We start from the raw sequence: 25649 nt of genomic DNA, 5'->3' as shown, positions 1-25649 counted from the left end.
TACCTGCAGGATCAGGACCTAGTGCAACAGAATGGAAGATACAGACAAAGAATATTCTCTATAATTAAACTAAATATATTTACTGGTTCCTTTTGTCTCACAATATGCCATTCTCATGACCTACCAAAAATTGAAGTGAATTGGAATAATTACAATGCAGCTGATATCCTTATAGCATTTTCCAGATCAGCTTGTATGATCAGGGCTGCAGTATGTTGGGGGCAGTTCACAAACCAATGAAGATTACTACTGTTATTAATTAATGAATTAATTGTGGTAGTGCCTATGGGCCCCAGTCAAGACAGGTGTTCCATTTGCTAGGTGCTGTACAAGCAAATATGGAAGCAGAGTTGCTGCCACAGAGACCTTGTGTCTAAGAGGTCAAATGATATACAAGCTGTACGTCATTTATCTTTTTGTTTGTTTTTAATATAAAAATCAATTAAAATTAATCAAAAAGCATATTCTCTCTATATAAATAGCTTTCTTAAAATTAAAATTCTTTTTCATATATTTCTTTATAACTGAATACATCATTCTACCATCCTGCCTTCTAGTATATTTCATGAAGCTTCATTAACTTAGAGAACTATCTCATTAAACCGTAAAAACAGGTGAAAGTCAGATACTTTTGCTTTAAACATTTCAACCTAGGAAAGTTACCTGATCAGAAGGAGATTCAGGCAGAAAAGCTGACCTAATTCCACCAGTCTCTACACTTGCACTCACCTGACAAAGACTCCTCTGAAGCAAGCTCCTCGCCATTCCCTAAGGTTATGACTGGTGGAGACAAGGTTGGTGGGGTCGGGGTTCTAACCATACGGACGCATTCGGACTCCTCTGGCATCTCTTCCTCACACACGTTCTCCACTTGGTAAATCTGCATTGAACAGATCACTGGTTTAAGAAAGATTTCCATTCTTCCATAGCACCCCAAAACAGATACATGAATGTAATCTTGACAAACAAATTTCCAATTGATTTTTAAAAATATATTATCACCTGTTAATAATATACTTTCATTTTTCCACACTACAGACACGCCCCTCCCCCCCATCTATCCATGAGTGGATTCTGATGGCATAGTAATAATGAGAGCAAAACTATCAGCCAAATTCTAAGACATGTATACCATTCTCTTCACAGACAGGTGGTCCAGAGAACTTAACTGGCCCTCCCAATCTCTAATCTCTCTAGTCTTCCATGTTTTATTATATATATTTAAAGACTATCACTAGATTTAAGCAATAAAACAGAATGGCAATCTTGGTAAAGAGGACATGGATTGAAATCGCAACACTTTACATTATAAGATCCCTATTTTCATTGTTTATAATTTTGCCAAACTAACTGTTTCAGCTAAAATTTAATGTGCCAAGTGTGTCTGCCTCATACTGAATGTTTTTGGAAAGTTTCAGCAAACACTGTACACTGATTTCTCAGAATGAGTTTAGGGGAAAATGCAATGTTTTGCCCATGTTAAAAAAAAATCTTATAACTGTTTCATTGAGAAGTTCTATCATCCCCATGCTTTGGACCAGAAGTACTTGAAATTTGGCAGGTGGGGTCACCTGGGAATGAGGGATGTGACTTTTAACATTCTCATGAAAGTCCACCCCCATTTGGTCAGGTTATAAACCTCTGAAAATTGCAGTTTGCACATGGCCAGTGGAGATTTGTTAGAGTTAGGCAGCTAAATTCTCTGAAGATTCTGTCTGTACTGAGCATGCGCCATCCTGGGTGTGCAGGGTCTGAGTGAGACCTTCCCATCAATTTCTCCTCCCAGCTCTTGGGGCACCAGGCACAGGAACTGAGAGCAGGATAACTATCTCTCCTGTGCTCACAATGCTCACCCTGGTGGCGTTCAGGATGCATAGAAAAGGAGGGGTCCTACGGGAAAAATGTGAGATCATTCCATTAAACACTATCATAATGCATACGCACAAGGGGGTCAAATTAAAGATGGCACAGGCAACCTTAATTCTGCCATTTCCTAACTTTTGAGTGTTTGACTTTGCAAACTTAACATTCTTTTAATGTCATTTTTTTATACAATCTTAGGTAAAGAGTTTACAAATTATACCTTTTCATTAAAAATACAGAGATTCACAGTACCCAACAAAAAAGGCTTCATGTTAATAGGGGAAGTTATATTTTACAATCAATATTTCTGAACTGAGAGCAAGAATCAATTCAGTTTGGAGTCTTTAATGTACAAGGTCTCCAAAATTATGTGCAAACACCAGAGTGCTTTCCTTCTCATACAGCTGGATACTACAGTAAGCAAAACAAGGATTTCAAGAGAACATGCCAAGTTTGTCAGCTAAAGTTGTTATAAATGATTTTCTCCAACACTATAATGTACATTGAAGTGATTTACTGACAGTCAACTCAGGAGATTAGGGAGTTCAACTCCAAGCTGTCAAGAGACACCTTGCTTCCATCCCCAGGCCTTGTCCCTGCCTAAACTAACAGGGGACTGGGATTAACATTACCTTCCAAATGCAGATCAAACAATAACTACAGTAGTATTTTCCTCAGTCTGGTGATAGCCTGAAACAAAGCCTATGAAAGGTGTGAATTCCCCTGCACCATTAATCTCATTGGGGTGTTATGTCTAAAGCCTAATGATGATGCTTTAAATGTCAGCATTAGCTATTTCACAACTGATCATTTTAGTAGATGGTGAGAGTGAAGATCATGAGGGTAGAAGAGAGCTGCTGCAGAGATGAAATCCAGAAGGAAGAAAGAGAGACAGAGTTGCAGATGGAGAAGAGAGAAAGAACAAAAAAAAAAAAAAGGAGGATAGAGAAGATAGAGAAACAAAAAGGAATGAACACCTGGGGTCCTGAATACATAATACTAAATAACATAATAAATAATGATAATTGGTAGCCATCCTCTGATAACATCCTTAGAACAGGACCTTACTCTACAAGTAGTCCTGTTAAAATCAGTGGGACTGCTCATCATGAGAAAGGGCACCAAAATCCAGTCCTAAAAGTTTACTGCTATATAAAGGTCATATTCTACACTTGATATTTGTGCAAACCTCCCATTCACATCAGGGAGTTCCACTGAGGGTAGTATACACTCCTAAATGTATACTCTGACCCACAGATTATAATTAAAAATGGAATTCAGTCCTCCACATGGAAAGAGTTTGATACCCCTGTTCTGCTTCAGGAATATTAAGCATGGTCATACAGACAGACAATAGTCCTTTTCCACATAAAAGGTCTGTAAGAAAAATGCATATAGTTTCCAAGTATTTGTGCTCAGGGAAGAGGGGAAGAATTTAGAAGAAGTCCACTGTATAAATAATACATGTCTGAATACATCAGAATAAAAGATCAGAAGCAAATAATACATAATCTTGTTCACATTACAGTTAGAACTGTTGATTAATCGCAGTTAACTCATGTGATTAACTTAAAAAAATTAATCACAATTAATCGCAGTTAAACAATAGAATACCAATTGAAATTTATTAAATATTTTTGGATGTTATTCTACATTTTCAAATATAGTTATTTCTATTACAACACAGAAAAGCAAGTGTACAGTGCTCACTTTGTATTATTTATTATGAATATTTGCACTGTAAAAATGATAAACAAAAGAAAGAGTATTTTCCAATTCACTTCATACAAGTACTATAGTGCAATCTCTTTATCATGAAAGTGTACCTTACAAATATAGATTTTTTTTGTTACATAACTGCACTCAAAACCAAAACAACGTAAAACTTTAGAGCCTACAAGTCCACTCAGTCCTACTTCTTGTTCAGGCAATCGCTAAGACAAACAAGTTGTTTATATTTACAGGAGATACTTCTGAATGCTTCTTATTTACAATGTCACCTGAAAGTGAGAACAGGCGTTTGCATGGCACTTTTGGAGCTGGCGTTGCAAGGTATTTACGTGCCAGATATGCTAAACATTGGTATGACCCTTCATGCTTCAGCCACCATTCCAGAGGACATGCTTCCATGCTGATGATGCTCGTTAAAAAAAAAATGCGTTAATTAAATTTGTGACTGAACTCCTTGGGGGGGGGGGAATTGTGTCTCTCCTGTTCTGTTTTACTAGCATTCTGTCATATATTTCATGTTATAGCAGTCTTGGATGATGACCCAACACATGTTCGTTTTAAGAACACTTTCACAGCAGATTTGACAAAACGCAAAGAAGGTACCAATGTGAGATTTCTAAAAATAGCTACAGCACTTGACCCAAGGTTTAAGAATCTGAAGTGCCATCCAAAATCTGAGATAGACAAGGTGTGGAGCATGTTTTCAGAAGTCTTAAAACAGCAACCCGTCGATGCAGAAACTACAGAATCCAAACCACCAAAAAAGAAAATCAAACTTCTGCTGGTGGCATCTGACTCAGATGATGAAAATGAACATGCAATGGTCCACTCTGCTTTGGATCGTAATCGAGCAGAACCTGTCGTCATCAGCATGGAAAAATGTCCGCTGGAATGATGGTTGAAGCATCAAGGGACATATGAATATTTAGCACATCTGGCATGTAAATATCTTGTGACTCCTGCTACAACAGTGCCATGCCAACGCCTGTTCTCACTTTCAGGTGACATTGTGAACAAGAAGCAAACAGCATTATCTTCTGCATATTGTAACTAAACTTGTTTGTCTGAGTGATTGGCTGAAGTAGGACTGAGTGGACTTGTAGGCTCTAAAGTTTTACACTGTTTTATTTTTGAATGCAGGTTTTTTTGGTACATAACTCAACATTTGTAAATTCAACTTTCATGATAAAGAGATTGCACTACAGTACTTGTATTATGTGAATTGAAAAATACTATTTCTTTTGTTTTTTACAGTGCAAATATCTGTAATAAAAAATAAAGTGAGCATTGTACACTTTGTATTCTGTGTTGTAACTGAAATGAATATATTTGAAAATGTAGAAAACAACCAAAAATATTTAAATAAATGGTATTCTATTATTGTTTAACAGCGCAATTAATTTTTGTAATCGCTTGACATCCCTAATTATAGTAGCACTAACTCTCTTTGGAAATGTTCTTTGGAACAGATACAGTTAAATTGCTGGCCCATCAGAACTCAAGCTGTGACGGATACAAGAGACCCCTACTGAGCTTATGAAAAACAGCTGGTCACAGAATAGGAAACTGGGGCGGGGGCAGGGGAAGGACATCTTATTTTTGTATGTATATTGAAATATAATCCTGTACAATCCAAAGAAATTAAACACACTTCTGGTTCAAGTCAAATATTTTTCACAAGCTCATTGGGGATGATCCCAGCTGGCTGGCTGAACAGTGATTTATACTCTGCCTCTCTTACATATAATATTTAAAAGGTAATGAAGATGTCACAGTGTTTCCCCTATGTATTTTCACCATTTTTTTCAAGTCTAAATAAGCTTAGGCGCACTATTTATCTAATAAACCTTCTCTAAATTATCTTCCCTCCTCCACCATTATGTGAGCATAGAGGGCTTATTCATTTTCCTTGTGTGTACTGATAAGTATAGATGTTTGATTTCCATTCTTAGTTTTTCACCTTTGATGCTCTTTTCGGTGTAAATTCTCGCCTGTTTAATATTTCTTTAATTTTAATATTTCTAAATGTTTCTAATATTTCCAGTTTGAAACATAACACCACCCTTTCAATATTTAATAGATGGACACATGCAACACCACAAAGAACATATAATGTGTGAGGAAATAAATGTATTTATGAATATATAAGAAAATATGCCTGAATGAAAAATAATATTTTGTCAGTGTGAATGAGTGAAAAAAATCAATGGAAATGCATAGGTGGATGGTGAGTGAATGAGTAAGTGCTTTAATTATGACAGCAATAGGAGCTGTCAAGTAGGCGCACATCAGGAAAACCAGATGACAAAGGTTCTAATCCAGCAAAACACTTAAGCATAGTCTTATCTTTAAACATATGAGTAATTCCACTGTCTTAAATGTGACTACTCATGCTTGCTGTTAAGCACCTTCTTAAGTGCTTTGCCGAATCAAGGTCAAAATGACCGAGCCACAACTGAAAACAACAACTAAAAAATAATAAGAGCTAAGACTAGCAAAGAACAACTTGATTAGGGCAGTGGCTGTGAACACAAAGTGGGCATAAACATTCCCTAAATCTCTCTTGGTGGAGAGGCTTTTCAGTTACAGTACCAACTGAACTATCCAAAATTCAGTTACCCATAACTTGCTTTTATGTTCCCTGATGTCTATTATATTGAAAATTCCCAAAGCCTTGATTAGACAAATGTATCTGAATATTAAAATTGCACTGTATTTAATATAGAGGGCCAAAATTTCATAGTCCAGAGGGGAACTTTCCACTGGCATAAACCTGGTGGAGACAGCTCTTGCACCAACTGTTCCCCACTCCGGCATAAGGGGAAGAAGGGATTATGTTAATGACATTCCACGGGTATGGGGGAGCCATTAATTCCCTGAGGGACCTTATGACAGTGGTGTAAGTTACAGCTGCTCCTGTGCAGTTCTCTGTGAACCTCCATCTCCTTCAAATGAACTCAAGTAGAACTTGTGGAAGGATGCAGAATATGCCCCAAAAGGCTGTCTGGCATTTGGCTCATATTCCTGGGCTTCACTCAATTTTCACTTGATTTTGAACAACAACAAAACATTTTCTTCAAAGGATATGGTTTCAAAATGGAAAAGTCAGTTCTGCAAAGAGAGTAATATAACTTGCTTATACAGCAATAAAATGAGTGTCAGACTGGGAGCCAGCTTTTCAACACACCACTTTGTTCAGGTGCCATGCAGTAATGCCAGTTTTACCAAACCTGTAAATGATTTTGAGAACAGATTCTTCTTTCCTTACACACACAAGAGATTTTTGTCATCTATGGCCATAATAGAATGTTGTTGGAAAAAGGGTTTTTCACTTTCAGTTAAACATCAAAACCAAAAAGAAAATTTCTGAGGGCTTACCACAGGGGTTTCAACAGGTACCGATGGTTGTACTTGAAGGTTTACTGCAACAGTCTGTGGTGGTGGAAGAGTCTGAAATGGCAGCTGGACCAAAGCTTCTGCAGCAGGAAGCTCCTCCTCAGAAACCAAAGTATTTTGCACCAAAACCTGGCCTTGGGATAGAATTTCAGGCTGCATTTGTAAAGACTGCACAGATTGCAAGGGCAGTTGCTGAATCTGGGTTGGAGATGTTGACAGATGTGGAGGGGTTGCAACTGGGATTGGCACGGACTGTAAGGTTGGATATTGCTGGTGTGGTGTTGGAGACACTATCTGCTGGCCTGGGGACATCAAGTTCGGCTGATCTACTGGTCCAATGTGTACTACTGGGGAAGGTGGAACTGTAAGATGGGATGGAAGATTAAGGTGTTGTGCTACTGGTCGTACCGGACTAGTAGTGGGCTGCTGTGGGTTTTGCTCTGACTGTAGAGCTGATGGCATAAGAGGATGTGGTTGTGACTGAATAAGTGCTTGTGGATGAATAATTATGGTGGGTGACTGACTAGGTGAGTGTGCAGGTGTAGGAGACACCACTACTGACTGCTGAGCTGACTGGGACGGAGTAGGAGATATTGTTAAAGGAGGAGGATGTATGTGAACAGGTGAGCAGTGTTGTGACTGGACACTATTGGGAACCGGAGGAAGACCATGGCTTTGGAGTGGAACATAGTGCTGTGATGGAGATGGTTCCTGATTGGGAGGAGTCTGAAGTGTGATTGGCTGAACTTGCTGCTGTTGTAATATCAGCTGATGATGGGAAATCTTTGGAGGTGGTGAATGAAGAGGTATCTGCTGATGTTTTATTAGAGAATGAGGTTGAATTGCAGAATATGAAGCTGTGAGGGGGAAAAAATGACCATTAGTATTTGTTTACTTAAGTTCCAAGAACATTACAATAAATATTTAAATGAGGAAAATTTTCACATCAGATGACTAAAGTCAGCACAGAACTTGACCAAGCCTTTCAGATGAGCACAACTTAGAAATACATTAGAAGATATCCTCTTCAATCATATACTGTGTCTCAAATATAACACGTGAACATAATGCATTTATTTTGGTAAATTCCAAAGTGAAATACAGCAATGAACAATTAAACAACATGTTTTAGATACATTAATGCTTTTATAGAAAGACATCTATCTTTCTGCCACCAGTTCTAAGACTATTGTTAATAAGACTTTTAGTTAAAAAATACCATCCTCAACTTTGAAAAGAACAGCGTTTACCTGCTTTAAAATAATTATAATATAAAAGAGGTAAGTACTTTAGAGTCAATAAGGTTTGATTAAAATTGCTAACTTAATGTCGGTCAGTGCTATTTAAAAATAGGTTTTTAAAAATATTGGACTGAAAGAGTTTTAATTTAGAACATTTAGACTAAGCCTGTAAAAACTAAGTGCCTAAGGTTATGCAACTAATTAATAATTAGGAACCTAAAAAGTGGCCTCATTTTCAGAGATGTACTTCCCTTCCTCACAAAGGAGCCAGTGACTCCTTGTCATAACTGCCTACCCTGGGAAATTGAAATGCCTGAGATTTTCCTCTGGGGCATACCCTTCCTTTTCTCCATACCTCTTCCCAGCCCTACCTGTTTTCTCTTTCATTTAAAAAATAAATTTTAAAAAAATTAGATATCAAATGATAAAGTAGGGGATAGGTTACTTTCCTGACTGACAACAATGGGGGTCAAAAATTCAAGAGCTGTCTGCCTTGCAGCCTCTCTCTCTCTCTCTCAAGAAGCCTGAAATTAAGCAGGTCTGGCTCACCAGCTCCACTCAGCCCACTTACCATGGCAAAATTTCTACTCTTTGAACCAGCCGGAATTATTAAATTATGCAATAGCCAACCTAAGTGCATAGTCTTAGCTTGGTTAACCTCATCCTCTAGCTCCCCACTTTTTTTCGTCATGCTCATTTTCTTGACTTCTTGTAAACTAGATTATAAACTCTCTGAGGCAGGCACAGGTCTACCTATGAAGTTTATGCATTGTTGAGCACAATGGTGTCCTGATGATTGGGCCTTTGGGTGCTAATGCAACAGAAATATCGTAACTACCACCACCCTGGATAATACACGCACACACACACACACAATCATGCTCCTTTTTGAATTCTTTTTCTCTCTCTCCTGCCCTTCTCTGTGAAGGCATAGAGAATTCTAAGATAAAATTTTTTAAGCACCACTGAAAGTAATTATTCATCTCCAAGTGATTTAAGACCTCAAACATTCAATGAATATTTGAGACATTAGACACTTGCTTGTGGGCTCTAAATGACAGGGTGAACTTTTAACAACCTTTTAAAAGCTAAAGCTTAATCACACCTGGTGTTATTAATTGATGTATACTTGATGTCCGTGTGACAGATGTACTTCGACACTCAGAAGTTGGGCTCTCTCCTTTTCTGTTGCTGTCTGGAGAATCCAGTTGGCTGGCCTTGGTACCAGTTACAGTTTTATTAGTACACAGAGCCAATGACTGAGCTTGACTATTGCTCTTTGGTGGGCCATTCTGTGAACCACACAATACACCCAACTTCTGACTGCGCAATGTTAAGTTCTGAACCTGAGAAAAGAACCAAATATGAAAAGTATAGCTACAAATCTAATACATTAAAGACAAAGACGACAATAGTTATTTACTTTATCTGATGCATTTCATCAAATGATACCAAGATATCTGTAAAAAAAAAAACTACACAAGTTAGTATCAGGGCATTTTACAAATCACATAATTTCAGGTAAGACAGAAGACTACCATTCAATTCAGCTTTAAACTGATGACAAAGGAAATATCTTCCAAGTGCTGATCTTTACAAGCTTTATGGCAAAGGCCTCCATTCTTTCCAGTCTTTTGAAAAGAAACTGTAATGGTTGGAAAACAACTTTTCTCTGATTTGATTTGGAGTCTGAAAAATTGCTCCAATATTGCTGTTTCTTTACAATTTAAAGAGATACATTATTGCATTTTTTCAATACTGTAAAGACACAATCACCAACATGTGTATATTAAGAGAGGTTGTTTAACTTTAGTCAGGGTCCTGTGTCACAAAACAGGACCATATTCTTCTGAAAGCATCCTTAAATTCAGTGGCGAGCCCTCTAATTGTGCAACGTTAATTTATTCTGTCACAATGAAACACCCTTTATTCCCACCTTGATGCACAATATACATAACTATGTCTCATGGAACATAAAATTAGTCAATGATTACTTTCAAAAATGATTATTTTTGACAATGGATTTTTCTGTTATGTTCTTTAGGTGGCCCGGTCTCTACCCAGATCTCAGCTCCCACAATGTTATCCAGGCAATCTAGCTCAGAAGCTCTTTCTCTGCAATTCGTGCTGGAGAAAGGAGAGTTGGTAGCCAGTTTCAGTAACTCACATCTCCAGCTCTCCAGTTGTTGGCTGCTGTGCCATTCTCCAGGCAACCCAGCCTAATGCTCCCTGATTGTAAACTGGACTAACCTGTTTCCTCTATCCCTGGCTGCCTGGATACATGCAACAATGCAAGGAGTGTATTCTATAATCCAGAGGGAAAGCTGGAAATCAAGAGGCAACTACAGGAAGGTCTAGGCATGGCTGCGAGACAGAACAATACATGAGGCACATGGCTGCAACAAAGTGGCCAATTCCATGACAAAAATGCCAAATTTTGTGGCATCTTGGAAAAATATCTGACTCTAAGGCTACAAAATTAGGTCGAATTTATAGAAGTCGGCTTTGTAGAAAGCATTTTTACACAGTCGATTGTGTGTGTCCCCACACATATGCTCTAAATGCATTTAGTCAGCAGAGTGCGTCCACAGTACCGAGGCAACCGTCGACTTCCAGAGCGTTGCACTGTGGGTAGCTATCCCACAGTTCCCACAGTCTCTGCCGCCCATTTGAATTCCGTGAAGAAATCTCAATGCCTGATGGGGCAAAAACATTGTTGCGGATGGTTCTGGGTACATACTATCAGGCCCCCCTCTTCCCTCCCTCTCTCCGTGAAAGCAACGGCAGACAATTGTTTCGTGCCCTTTTGCCTGTGTTACACGTGCAGACGCCATACCATGGCAAGCATGGAGCCCGCTCAGCTCACCGTCACCGTATGTCTCCTGGGTGCTGGCAGACGTGGTACTGCATTGCTACACAGCAGCAGCTCATTCCCTTTTGGCAGCAGACAGTGCAGTATGATTGGTAGCCATTGTCACCATAATCCAGGGTGCTCTTTTAGCCGACCTCAGTGAGGTCGGTCAGGGGCACCTGGGCAAACGTGGGAGTGACTCAGTCAGGTCATTTCCCTTTTAAGTTTCATGGCGATTCAGTCCTGACAGCAGTCATACTACACCGTATTCTAATGAGCAGCCAGGAGATGACGATGGCCAGCAGTCATACTGCACCATTTTCTGCCGAGCACCCAGGAGATGACCATGGCTAGCAGTCGTACTGCACCAGCACCAGTCGTACTGCACCAGCTGCCAGCAAGATCTATAAAGATAGATGAAGTGGATCAAAACAAGAAATAGACCAGATTTGTTTTGTATTCATTTTCTCCCCCTTTCCTCCCTCCCTCCATGAAATCAACGGCCTCCTAAACCCAGGGTTTTGAGTTCTATCCTTGAGGGGGCCATTCTGTTTCTCCTTGATGCAAAGCCACCCCCTTTGTTGATTTTAATTCCCTGGAAGCCAATCCTGGAAGCCGTGTTGTCAGTCGCCCCTCCCTCCATCAGAGCAATGGCAGACAATCGTTTCATGCCTTTTTTCAGTGCGACGCCATAGCACTGGGAACACGGAGCCTGCTCAGATCACCGCGGCAATTATGAGCACTATAAACACCGCGCGCATTATCCAGCATGATATGCAGAATCATAACCTGCAAGAAAAGCAAAACCAGGTGAGGAGGAGGCGACTGCAGCGCGGTGATGAGAGTGATGAGGACATGGACATCGACTTCTCACAAAGTACAGGCCCCGGCAATGTGCACATCATGGTGTCAATTGGGCAGATTCATGGCATGGAACGCCGATTCTGGGCCCGGGAAACAAGCACAGACTGGTGGTACTGCATAGTGTTGCAGGTCTGGGACGATTCCCAGTGGCTGCAAAACTTTTGCATGAGTCAGGGCACTTTCATGGAACTTTGTGACTTGCTTTCCCCTGCCCTGAGGCACAAGAATACCAAGATGAGAGCAGCCCTCACAGTTGAGAAGCGAGTGGCAATAGCCCTGTGGAAGCTTGCAATGCCAGACAGCTACCGGTCAGTCGGGAATCAATTTGGAGTGGGCAAATCTACTGTGGGGGCTGCTGTGATGCAAGTAGCCAACGCAATCACTGAGCTGCTGATATCAAGAGTAGTGACTCTGGGAAATGTGCAGGTCATAGTGGATGGCTTTGCTGCAAAGGGATTCCCTAACTGTGGTGGAGCGATAGACGGAACCCATATCCCTATCTTGGCACCGGAGCACCAAGGCAGAGATTACATAAACCACAAGGGGTACTTTTCAATGGTGCTGCAAGCACTGGTGGATCATAAGGGACGTTTCACCAATATCAAAGTGGGATGGCTGGGAAAGGTACATGACGCTCGCATCTTCAGGAATTCTGGTCTGTTTCAACAGCTGCAGCAAGGGACTTACTTTCCAGACCAGAAAATAACCATTGGGGATGTTGAAATGCCTATAGTTATCCTTGGGGACTGGCCTACCCCTTAATGCCATGGCTCATGAAGCCATACACAGGCAGCCTGGACAGTAGTCAGGAGCTCTTCAACTATAGGCTGAGCAAGTGCAGAATGGTGGTAGAATTTGGGTGTTTAAAAGCACGCTGGCGCAGTTTACTGAGTCATTTAGACCTTAGCAAAACCAATATTCCCACTGTTATTACTGCTTGCTGTGCGCTCCACAATATCTGTGAGAGTAAGGGGGAAACGTTTATGGCGGGGTGGAAGGTTGAGGCAAATCGCCTGGCTGCTGGCTACGTGCAGCCAGACACCCGGGCGGTTAGAAGAGTACAGGAGGATGCGGTGCGCATCAGAGAACCTTTGAAAGCTAGTTTCAGGAATGGTCAGGCTATGGTGTGAAAGTTCTGTTTGTTTCTCCTTGATGGAGTCCCCTCCCCCACCAGGTTCACTCTACTTTCCTGTACATTAAGCACCCTCCCCTCCCCCCTTCGATCTTGCACAGGCAATTACGCCAGTGTTGCTTCACATTCATGCATTATTTATTTATTCATCACACAAACAGGGGGATAACTGCCAAGGTAGCCCGGGGAGGGCTAATGGAGGAGGGAAGCACCGGATGGGATGGTGGAGGAGGGAAGGACAAGGCCACACAGCACTTGAAAACTTTAAAAATTATTGAATGCCAGCCTTCTGTTGCTTGGTCATCCTATGGGGTGAAGTGGCTGGGTGGCCGGAGGCCCCCCCCACCGCATTCTTGGGCGTCTAGGTGAGGAGGCTATGGAAATTGGGGAAGAAGGCGGTTTGTTACACAGGGGCTGTAGTGGCGGTCTGTGCTCCTGCTGCCTTTCCTGCAGCTCAGCCATACGCTGGAGCATATGAGTTTGATCCTCCAGCAGTCTGAGCATTGACTCCTGTCTTCTTTCAGGAAGCCGACGCCACCTGCCATCTTCAGCCCACCACCTCTCCTCGCGGTCATATTGTATTTTCCTGCACTCTGAGATTGTCTGCCTCCACGTATTTTGCTGTGCTCTGTCAGTGTGGGAGGACAGCATGAGGTCAGAGAACATTTCATTGCGAGTGTGTTTTTTCCACCTTCTAATCTTCGCTAGCCTCTGGGAAGGAGAAACATATGCAGCTGGTGGAGGGAAAAAAAAAAAGGGAGAGTGGTAGTTAAGAAGACACTTTTATAGAACAATGGGTACACTCTTTCACGGTAAACCTTGCTGTTAACATTACATAGCACATTGCATTTCATTTCAAGGTTGCATTTTGCCTCTTATTGAGGGTATGCCGGTTTGGTGTGAGAGATCTCTCACGCAGGGCTGAGCAACAGAATTCGGCTTGCAGGCAGCCAGGGTAAGCGACAGTCTTTTGGCTTCTTTAACCCTCATAACATGTGGGAATGGCTTCAAATAGCAGCGCCCTCATTTCCCATACGAAGTAGCCGTTGGGTTGGCCATTAAAAATGGGCTGGCAATTTTAAAAGGAGGAGCTGCGGTTTCCGGGTTCATGTGCAGCAGAAACCCAACTAACCCCCTTCTCCCCTGCCCACACACACCCAATTCTCTGGGATGATGGCTTCATCCCTCCTCCCACTGCATGGCTAACAGCGGGGAAAATTTCTGTTCAGCCACAGGCAAACTGCCAGCAGGACCGGGCACCTCTGAATGTCCGCTTACTAAAACCACCCTATTTCAACCAGGTGACCATGAATTATATCACTCTCCTGAGGGTAACACAGAGAGATAAAGAACGGATGTTGTTTGAATGCCAGCAAACACCGGGACCATTCACTGCAATGCTGTGTTCTGCAATGATTCCCGACTACGTGCTACTGGCCTGGCGTGGTAAAGTGTCCTACCATGGAGAACGGAATAAGACTGCCTTCCCCAGAAACATTTTGCAAAGGCTTTGGGAGTACATCCAGGAGAGCTTTATGGAGATATCCCTGGAGGATTTCCTCTCCATCCCCAGACACGTTAAACAGACTTTTCCAGTAGCTGTACTGGCCGCAAATGCCAGGGCAAATTAATCAGTAAACACGCTTGCTTTTAAACAATGTATAATATTTACAAAGGTACACTCACCAGAGATCCCTTCTCTGCCTTCAAAGTCCAGGAGCCCGCCTTGGGTGGGTTCAGGGGGAACTGGGTCCAGGTCCAAGGTGATAAACAGATCCTGGCTGCTGGGGAAACTGGTTTCTCCACTTCCTTGCTGTGAGCTATCTACAACCTCCTCCTCAACTTCCTCGCCCGCAAAACCCGCTTCCATATTGCCTCTCACTCCTTGGACAGAGTCAAAGTATAGGGTTGGGGTAGTGGTGGCTGCACCCCCTAGAATGGCATGCAGCATGTCTGGGGCTCTGAACCGGAGCAGCCGTTTGCCTCTCTGGTTTTTTGGTAGGCTTGCCTGAGCTCCTTAATTTTCAAGCGGCACTGCTGCAGGTCTCTGTTATAGCCTCTGTCCTTCATGCCATTGGAGATTTTTTCAAATATTTCGTCTTTTCGAACAGCATTCTGCCTGCACCGATTCATCTCCCCATACAGCAATCAGATCCTGTACCTCCCGTTTGGTCCATGCTGGAGCTCTTTGGTGACTCTGGGACTGCATGGTCTCCTGTGATGATGGACTCTGCATGGTGATCTGTGCAGGTGAGCTCGCCACGCTGGCCAAACAGGAAATGAGATTCAAAAGTTCGCGGGCCTTTTCCTGTATACCTGGCTTGTGCATCTGAGTTGAGAGCGCTGCCCAGAGCGGTCACAGCTAAGCAATCTGGGATAGCTCCTGGAGGCCAATACTGTCGAATTGTGTCCACAGTACCCCAAATTAGACCCAGCAAGGCCGATTTCAGCACTAATCCCTTCGTCAGGGGTGGAGTAAAGAAATCAACTTTAAGAGCACTTTAAGAAAATCGACTTTAACTATTCACTGTTTTTGCAACCACGAGGGATAGAAACCATTTTTAAAAAATGAAGACAGCTTCTGGAGCACAATGCGGCAAATGCCACATCTGCAGAACTGCAACCTTCATTCAGCCTTCTTGTCCATATGCATTACACTACACTCTTTAATTACGTGACCACATACTATTTTTCTCCAGGAACCTGTTTCATTCAGTGCACAGGATAGATGGCACTCAGTTAATGAGCAGCCTTTCAATATTTTTTTTCTTCTCATTATTCATTGTGTGGCCCCATGTCTTAGTTATTGCACACTATTCAAACCCTGCTCTGAAGACAGAATTATTAATTTCCTCCTGGGATTTTCTATGGTGTTCATCACTATATTACCTGCATGCTTCACAAATAATTAATCAATCTTCACAACACCTCTGTGAGGTGAGGAGGTGGTATTATCCCCATTTTACAGGTGAGGAACTGAGATACAAAGAGATTAAGTGAAAAGTTTCCATTCATTTTGGGTGCCCAATTTGACACACTTAGGAGTTATGGTGTCAGGACCCAAGCCTACCCACAGCAACACCCCAGTCCAGATTTTCCCCTTCTACTCTGCTTGGAGCAAGGAGACTCTTTGGGGAATTTAGCTGATAAGCTCTGGCAAGTCTCTAGTGAGAACGTGAAAACCGATTATTTTTCCAAAGGTTTATATTTTGGTCAAATTTCAGTGGATTTTCACAGGGATAGCAAAAGGTACATCCATGATATAAAGATTACCTCCTTTCAACTCTCTGCTCCAAAGCATGTGTACTCTAGAGCTTCTCAAAGGAAATATTTCTCAAGAATTTTTTTACCAGGGCAAACCAACATATTTTTCTTGGAAACGACAACCATTTGGACTGAGATTTCAACAAACACAAACAGAGATAGAAAGAGAGTGCTTGGGGCAGACACCCAGCATGGAAAGTTTCAACTTAAATGGTAAAAGTTTTGCAAAAATTATAAGCTACTGAAAACAGGGTCTTACAATGGGAAGTGTCATGCAACCTTAATCAGAGGCAACACTACATCCCCACCAGTAATATTCAATCCTTTTGTGAATCCTATAAAGTCCTTAGCATCAATGATATCTCATAGCAATTTTGAAGTATTTTCTTTTACACATTTCAAATGTGATCTTTTTAATTCCATCTCATGTCTCCTTGTTCACATATTACGAGAAAGAATAAACAGACACACCCCCAGTTTATCTTTAATACACTGTTCACTATTTTATACATCTCCATGTTCTCTACTATTCTTCTCTAAACAATCCCAAACTTTTCAATCTCTCATCCTTCCAAAAACACTTCCATGCCTGCAGTCAATTTGGTTTCTCATCTCTGAACCCCTTCTGCTCCTGTTTTGAGATTCATTATGAGAACTAAACACAATATCCCAAACAATTAGATCACTTTTACCTGGATACCTGTGCCTAGCTTCAGGCAACCAAATTTTATCAGTTTGACATCAACCTAAAATGGATATATGCATGGTTACCAGGCAACTAGAGGCATTTTCCACATACCCAGTGAACTAAGGTATCAAAGAAAAGAGAAAAGAAATACTATTTCTAAATATAAATGATACTTTAAATTATTTAATTTCAGAGTATTCAGTTATGTTAGTGGTCCCAGAATTTTGCCAGCATTTAATTCTTATGGAAGCTTTTATTTTTTTATCCCCTGGGCCTAAATGACTCTACTACCTGTACTTGACCAGGATACCCCACTTTTTCTGCATCATGTTACACCTGTTATCTGTCAAATGAACTATAATCTACATATTTAGTTGGTATCTGGTGCTATACACTAATTAGTTGTGAAATATTGGGCAATATTTTTGAACAAAATGTTTTATACAATTATGTTGTAGGCAATAACAAAGGCAAACTGAGCTGGAAAAAAACCCACATAATGGAAAGAAAATTGCCGCTGTTATGAGTATTATACAAAATACTGAACTGCTGACAGTGACAGATATGTATGTATGTAATTATTATTTGTAGTATAATCATACCTAGAGGACCCAACCTAGATTGGAGTCCCATTGTGCGAGGCATGGTACATACACGTAGTAAGACACAGCCCCGAAGAGCTTACTATCCAACTAGACAAGACAGGCAAAAGGTGAAAGAAAGGAAGAGTTATCCCCAATTTACAGATGGGGAACTGGGAATTAAGAATCAGACTGGTTAAGTGACTTGCCCATGATCTAACAGGAGATCTGTGGTAAAGCTGAGAACTGAACCTAGATCTCCCGAGTACCAGTGCAGTGATTTAACAAGAGCATCCATTCTTTCCAGACCTACAAGGTATGCAATAATCTACAAACAGAAATGTCATCAGGGAGATTTAATATTAATCTCACAAACCTATGGTAAATATTTTATTAGGGAACAATCCTGCACTGGCAGAGAGATAGATCAGATGACAAAAAGTCTTTTCTCAATATAATTCCTACGATGTTATGATTTTTCAATCATCTGACAATAGAGGGATTAGGAGCTAGTTTGGTTTATAATCTCAGTCACACTCCCTGTGTTTCGATTTAAAGATTTTATTTTATTTCAGAGTAGAGGAAAAAAGAAAGATACACAGGCTAGTCCTAAGAAAAAAAAGGAAGGAAGAAGACAAAAGGAAAAGAGGGGAAGAGAAAAGGAGAATGAGAAAAAAAGCGGGGAATGGAAAGAGAAATAAGACACTTTTCAAGTCTAGAGGTTTTTTGTTCAGCTATTATTGGTGAGCACTGAACTTTGTGATGTCACCACCTCAGGGAGAACACCATGAGACTACCACCATCTTCATTCCCTCTTCTAATCAAAAGATAACCTCTGTCTTATACTATCAATATATTCACAGTATATCCAGAAAATGCAGCTTAATGCAAGTTTCTTTGTTAAGTGGTGCTGACTCCTTGTTTGATTATGTTTACGAAAAAGTGTTTTTGTTTATATGGAAAACAAAACACAAAGAGTCTCCATTCCCTCAGCGCACCTATCGGAAAACACCCTCCAAACCCAAAGGACACAGGTTTAATACAGGCTAAAGGAAAAAAAATGTATAGCAGTCCACTGCTAAAGCATTGCCAACGCATCATTGGTTGTTGGTGAAACTGGTTCTTTATGATGTCACTGCTGCTATAGAAACCATTAGTCAACACAGGTGAAGATCCCATCTGGCAGTAGAAGAGCATGGAAAGCTGAGAGAGGAGGCAACATCTCGAGTCTGGCAGGGTCATCACAGCAGCTCAACTGAAAAAAGAACACTCTACGGTCCTGGGTACGGTCCTATTATCAACCTGCAAAGATGTCTCAGGAAGTTGACTGGTTACACAGCCAGGCAGGTGTGTGTAAAGTAGACCTCTACAACCCTGATGAACAGAAGGACCAGGACCGGAAAGTGATCTGTTTTGTAGATGTCTCCAGCCTGAATGTAAAAGACAAAGATTCAAAAGCAAAGAAAGCTGCTAGCCAGTCCAGCAGCATGTCTGAACCTTCAAATGAACTTGATCTGGGCAATCTGGAGGAAAAAGAAGTCATTGTAATAAAGGACAACGAGAAGCATGATCATTCTAAAACTGAAGGAGCAGTATGTCTTTTCAAACAAGGTTCAACTGATGAACTCAGCATTGTGAGCTGGCTCAACAATGACCTTCAGAAATATGCAGTTGGATTCCAGCATGCACTGACCCCTTCAGATGCCCCTCAGAAACGCAAAGTTAGCCAAACCTTCAATGATCCATCGTTGTCCCAGAACAGTGACACATCTTTAAAGTCTACCGGTGCCCAAAAGGGAAAGAGAGATCCAGATGATGTTTCATACTATGTAAATAAGCTCTGTTCTTTAGTTGTTCAAATGGCTCGTAAAGAGATCACAGATAAATTGGAAGGCACTGCCAGTAAGTTTATACGTCAGGGGATTCATGGTTCAGGGAAAAATAACAATTCCCGTGGTTCTGTGAGCAAAATCGCATCACAAATGGTGAATGAAGCTGTTGAAGCAAGCACACAGGACCCCCAGGGTAAACTATCATCCCCCAGACCATCTCAAGAAAAGACTACCAAGAGGGAAGATACTTCAGGTTCTAATAGAACATCGCTCTTCTATGGTGAGATGTCTAATCAAAATGGCTATAAACAGGGAGGAAAACCTGGAGATAAACAAATGTGTCAGCAAGCAAAACAGTCTGGGCAGGATGATTCTGGTACTTCTGTAAGCAAAGGGTTAATGGTTTATGCAAATCAGGTTGCTTCAGACATGATGTTCTCATTTATGAAGACCATGAAAGTCCAAAGGAAGGATGGTAAGACAACCCCAGCTTGCGTAGTTTTGAAGAAAGTAATCCTCAAACATACCAAAGATGTCATATCAGACTTGATAGACTCAACCATGAAAAATCTGCATAATGTCACAGGGGTGCTCATGACAGACTCTGATTTCGTTTCCACAGTGAAGAAAAATCTTTTCAACATAGGAAGTCAAAAGTCTACTGAAATTTTGGAAGCAATGGTGAAACGCCTGTTTAAAGCCCTAGCAGGGGATGATAAGCAGTCCAGGTCTCAAAGCCTAGCATACACATCACTTAAAACAGGCTCCCAAGACAGCAAATCTCAAGGCATGCAATTTACAGCAATGAAAAGTGAAATGCATAACCAAGGGAAGGACAAAGACCGAGGAGCCAGCAAGGGTCAATCATCATCAAGCAAAGCTTCAGAAAAGCATTGCTCAATGGATAAGTACGCAAAAGACCTCATTGTGACTGCATTAATGTTGATACAACAACATCTATTACAACAGACAAATGGCAAAGACTCAGCATGTGAATCAGGTGCCAGTTCGTTTGGATATGTTTCTCGTGATTCTCATTTTGAAAAGGCTGGGAGCAGCCATAGTTCCAAGTCCCTTTCAATGGCTGCTGGATCAAGGTACTCAGGGGCAAAGAATGACCACCAACAACTTGACTCCCAAAAGGGGGACATATCAAGTATCCTGTTATCAATCATCCAGAAGGTCTTATGTGAGGCTGGTTTCAATATAGATGACAATTCCAGTGAAACAAACAAGAATTATAAAGAGGCTGCCACCAATGATAGCAAGCGCAGCAAAAAGGCCTTATCTAAACAGCCCAATTCAGCCATGGATCAGTTTGACAATATGGATCAGATGAACAAGCAATTTATTGATCAACTGGTGGAATCTGTAATGAAGTTGTGTCTATTCATGGCCAAAAACAACAGCCCAGATTTAGCTATAGGTGACCTGTTGGACGAACAAAATGCATATGGTGCTTCATCCTCAAAAACGCCAGCAGCACCCAGGAGAAATTCACAATCCAAGGGTAATGGAAAACAGCTATCAGGTTCATCATCTGGTTCTGAAGTGATAGTGAACAACCAGAATACCAACAGCAGCACACTGAACAAAGAACTCCAGGCTATCCTCCAGTGGATGGCTGCTTCCCACTTCAACGTGCCCAACCTGTCATTCATGAATGAAAATGAAGGGGATTTGAAGAAGCTTCCTCTGTTGGCTGAAAAAGCAACCAAGAAGAACTATAGTGTTGGGGATATTCTCCAAGAGGTGATGAGGTACTTTGAAAAACAACAGATGGATGCCGCTGTGGGAAACATGCCTCGTAGTGGGCTGATGGACTGGTTGCTTGCTAACCTGTAAGCAAGTGCCGACTCTTCCTCCCTCTCATGTTACTTTGACCCAGCCCAAGCGCCTAAATCAAATCTTTGCTGGCGCAACAAATAAGAACATCACAACCCATTTGCAAGAGACAACACTGCATTGAATTCAACAGGTTGTCATACACTAGCTGGGCAAGATCATCAATAAAAAAAATTTAAAAAGGAAGACTATTTTATTAAGCACTTCAACAGAGTGTGAGAAATACAAGGCACTAGTCAGAGCAATAAACCTGCTTCCCCACAGGTAGATATGAAAACTAGAGTGGGGTGAGGAGGAAATTAAAAGATGGGAGGCAAAGTGGAGCAGTAAGGGGGGTCGGGGGGAGGGTCCATTAGAGAGGTTCCTTGTTAGAAGCCTTTCTAGAGTATCTTGGAAAGGATAGTTGTGATTTCTACCAGGGTGTTGTCTCTGGACACTGCTTGGACATTTTATCTTTCATATCAATCTCTGACTAGTTGGTGTCTGATAGATTGGAAACTCCACCCCCATCTTGGACAGAAAAGGAACTTTCTGTGTCTTCTCCCTTTCAAAGACTACTAGCTCCTGCAAGGAATAAGGGAAAAATGTCTCCACTTCTCTGTCACTCTCCCAGGCTATTTTTAAAATCTTCCTTCACAGTGAATAACCCCAGTGCTTGCCTGTGCTCTTACTCAGAACTTCCTCAAGCAGCATCACATTAAGATCATTTTTGCCAATTTTACTGCTGTCCACTGTCTTCCAAATAGTAGTAGTGAAACTGACCATAGTCTTATTAATTTCACCCTGGTACTGTTTAGTAAAGTAGATGTCTTCAAAACTTTAAGGGCTAGAAATTTCATTATTTGAAAAAAAAAAAGTTTAGATTCTGTGGAAGACGGTATAGATCCCTTCACAGTAAGCTTCTCACTTGCCCTGGTGAGTCTCTATTTCAAAGTTCTTACTTCTGTAGACAGCATGTATTGTAAAACACAGCAAAAATGGAGTTTAGAAACACATCTTATATTGGGAGAGTGGAGAGATGAGAGGATGCAGTAACCAATTACTACAAATCTTTGAAGATTTCCCAAGTTGGAAATTATGCAAAATAAGGATTATTTCTTGCCTTGACTTTTATAAGCAACAGTACAAAACAAATTCATCAGATGCTTTCTAAATACTGTTCCCCACCCTGACTACCGCCTTCAAAAATCCGTCCCGCTGTTAAAGCTTTTTTGTGTCCAATTAACATTTTCTTAGCACCAGAATTTCTTATTAGTTAATTACACAATGGATATCTAGTAGGCATCCAACTGGAATAAACCTGGAATACAGGTTTTGCTTCCATCTTTTTGAACATTGTATAGTTGATATTTAGGAATGAAATTAGCCTATACAATTTACATTGTCTATTATTATTTATACTGAGTGAGCAGAAATTAGCTACTTGCCACAGTTCCTGGACTGGGACCTGGAGAAGAGGGAGGGTCTGGGTTTCCCTACTGGTTCACTGGAAAAGGTGGTACAGAAACACCCTGGTGCAAAGGGGAGGAGGACTACTGAGTTTGGAGCTGGGCCCCCTAAGATGCATTGCTCTGCACCCTGCAGAGCCTGGGAAAGGGTGAAGAGTCTGCAGTGGGTGTGCCCAGACAGAGGAGAAGAGTTATATTATATTTCTTTGAGTTTACTGGACTCTGTTTACCCTGGAAGGGTCAAACTAACCACGGACAGAGGGCTGAGTCATGAGAAGAGGCAAACCACTACAAGGCCAAAGCAGCTGTTGGCAGGGGTGGAAGCCTATATTGCCACTCCCAGCCACAAGGGGGTGCACCAGCAGTTAAGTCCATACCTCCACACTCCTCAACTTCCCTCTCACAAGTGCACAACATAATGTCCAGTACCCTTATGCCCTTTCTCTCCACACAAACAAGCAATTCACCCCTAAGATAAATAGATGAAAAAACAGAGTTGAGATGATGTAATATCTTGTAAGTACTGTGAGAAAAGTGGGACTTCTGGAAGGATTTAAATGAGGAAAGGGGTGGTGCTCAGGAGAGAGGTTCCATATATAGCGGCAGACATGGAAGTTGTAACTCCCCACCTGCCCCCAATGGGCAGTGTATCTTTAACAATTACCTTTTAAAATTATAGGAATCATATGCAACTGCAAGCACCATACAAAAGTTTTAGGAAAATGACAAGACAACTGCCTACAAGACCCTGGTTTCATAACAAATTCCTTTATTAAAGCAATAGAATATTGACAATGTTCTCTTCTGCCTGAGAGATATCAAACCGTATAATGTGGCAAAACCATTAACTTTATCACCTGAGAATCAAAGGAAACACTCTCTTGAGCCTAACAACCATAGGTTTATCTCTGTAAATATGATTCTTATAACATTTAAACTCTTAACAGAGATTCAAAGGAGAGATGCTAAGGGAAAATTGTCCTGGAATTTAAGGTTTTTTCAGACCCATAAACCAGGATTTTAGGAAAAGTAAACAATATATTAACATTCATCTAAAAACTAATGTAAAATGGAATAGTTTTTAAAAGGTTGCCGTTTTAAAGCTTTTCAAATCTTTATACCAAAGGCATACTTTCTTCCCAAACTTTCAGAACTACCATCTCCCTGCTCCCCACAATAATTTCAAGTAAATTACACAAGTTTCTGACAAGTTACACTATATCACCATTAATTTAACACTGTACTTAAACTACTAATTGTCATTTGGAAAGATATCCAGAATAGCACTGTTTAGAGATGTTACATATGAGGAATAGTTAGCAATCATATTAATAAATGTTGTTTAACTTTTTGATACATTTTTGTTCAAGACTTTTAATCCTACTTTAAACAGAAAATATCTCTATTTTATTAACTCTCTTTATTCTCATCTTTACATTGCAGCATGAGTTGCTTTTTTGAATTGCAGGGAAAGAGGAAGAGCAACAGTAACAACATTTAATACAGCAAAAGCTCTTAGTTGCACATTAAGCTGTATTTTCAAAATGTCTGCACACTTAAAAAAATACAAAACATAAGTGGGAAGTATACCCACTGAACATTTTCAAAGAGAAGTACAACCAGAATGCAGTCAGCAGCATCTGGCCTGACATGCGCTCACTAGGAGGGAAAGGACAGGTAAAAACATTGCAATGAGCTTCCTACTTACTGACCACTCCAAATCACCTGCCTTTCAGTGGTTTATTAGACTAGCTATTTTACACACAAGCCAGACACACAGTCATTTGAAAGCACATCATGGCTGCTGGGCATAGCACCAGTAATATCCTTACAGCTCACATATGGTCCAATCCCTAACAGGACCAGGAAAGGAAGCAGAGATGAAAACTCTCAGGTCTTGTATTTTGAACAACATACAACTAAACTCCTAGCAAGAGTCACCAAACACAAGGAAGCAGAAATAAAACCAGTTAAACTGCCATTTTGAGTTTCCAGGGGATGGGGACACACATAAAGGATTTATGCTGTGCCAGTCAGGGGGAGGAGAGGAGAGGAGAGGAGCCATCGCCATATGTAGATAGTGATGTGAAATATGACTAATACGTGTAACTAGATGGGAATTTGCAAGAAACACTGTTGGCATCAGAAACCATTTTATTTCCTTCATCTGTCTAGAACAGTTCAGGAGTTATAGTCCAAACATATCAATTTATTAGGGGAAGTGTCTCTCTCTCAAAAAAAGTGAAGTCCAAAGAGAGTAAACTCATAGTGCAGAGTGGCCAATCGATCCCAGGTGACACAGACTAAATTCATTTTTGCATCAGGAGACTTTTCAAGGACTGAGGAAACCTATGGGAGCAGGAAAGGGCTATGATCTATGAATGTATAGCACTCTTGCAACACTAAACACCCAACACAGAAGCAATGGCACAGATAACTAGGAGCATGTCATGAGTAGAAAGCTCTCAAAAGGTAGACACTGTCATGGCAGTTGAACACCAGGGTGGTAGGGTCTGAAAGCTGATTAACACAATGGACTATAGTCACAGTAGAATCCTTATATGGGATACCATTGGGAACAGTTCACCTCAAAAGTGAAATGATGCACAAGACACTGCTCATCCTTTAAAAACTGTGATAATTACTGCTGAATCACATCTTCCCCCCCAAAAAGAGTAATTCTGCAATTCCACATACTGTGCAGTTCAACAACCCAATACTCTGGCTAGCTGCTATGTTTTGTCCAGGGGTTTCTATGCCAGAAGTGAGAGCAGGCCATTGTGGGCTGCTGCCTGGCCTGTTAGAAGGGATTCTGACTACTTCTGTGGGGACTTGCTAGCTATTTGAGTTGCCTGCTGTTCCCTGAGATATATTTCTCACAGAGGATCCCTCACTCAACACCTACTAGCCCTT

At 41.1% G+C, this 25649-nt stretch overlaps 2 protein-coding genes across 4 annotated transcripts in view; one reads left to right on the top strand and one right to left on the bottom strand.

Moving 5' to 3' along the window:
* The window catches only part of PHC3 (polyhomeotic homolog 3), a 101024-nt gene that overhangs the window by 24047 nt on the left and 51328 nt on the right, over positions 1 to 25649 (bottom strand). For all 3 annotated transcript variants that reach the window (XM_077826677.1, XM_077826675.1, XM_077826676.1), the window contains 3 exons: positions 9337 to 9577; positions 6973 to 7847; positions 730 to 880 (listed from right to left, as the gene is read on the bottom strand). In XM_077826677.1, the coding sequence (XP_077682803.1) occupies positions 730 to 880; positions 6973 to 7847; positions 9337 to 9577 (1267 nt within the window). The remainder of the gene's footprint in view (positions 1 to 729; positions 881 to 6972; positions 7848 to 9336; positions 9578 to 25649) is intronic.
* LOC144270410 (A-kinase anchor protein 4-like) lies at positions 18922 to 21288 on the top strand. The gene has a single exon (XM_077826875.1). It carries the CDS (start codon positions 18922 to 18924, stop codon positions 21286 to 21288), a length of 2367 nt encoding a protein of 788 aa, XP_077683001.1.

Source organism: Eretmochelys imbricata, chromosome 9 (assembly GCF_965152235.1).
Source record: "Eretmochelys imbricata isolate rEreImb1 chromosome 9, rEreImb1.hap1, whole genome shotgun sequence".
NCBI lineage: Eukaryota > Metazoa > Chordata > Testudines > Cheloniidae > Eretmochelys > Eretmochelys imbricata.
The sequence above is the reverse complement of the archived record's forward strand: the minus strand, read 5'-3'. Positions and strand labels throughout refer to the sequence as shown.

Excerpts from the sequence above, each read along its gene's own strand:
- LOC144270410 (XM_077826875.1), top strand. The coding sequence starts at position 18,922 with ATGTCTCAGGAAGTTGACTGGTTACACAGCCAGGCAGGTGTGTGTAAA.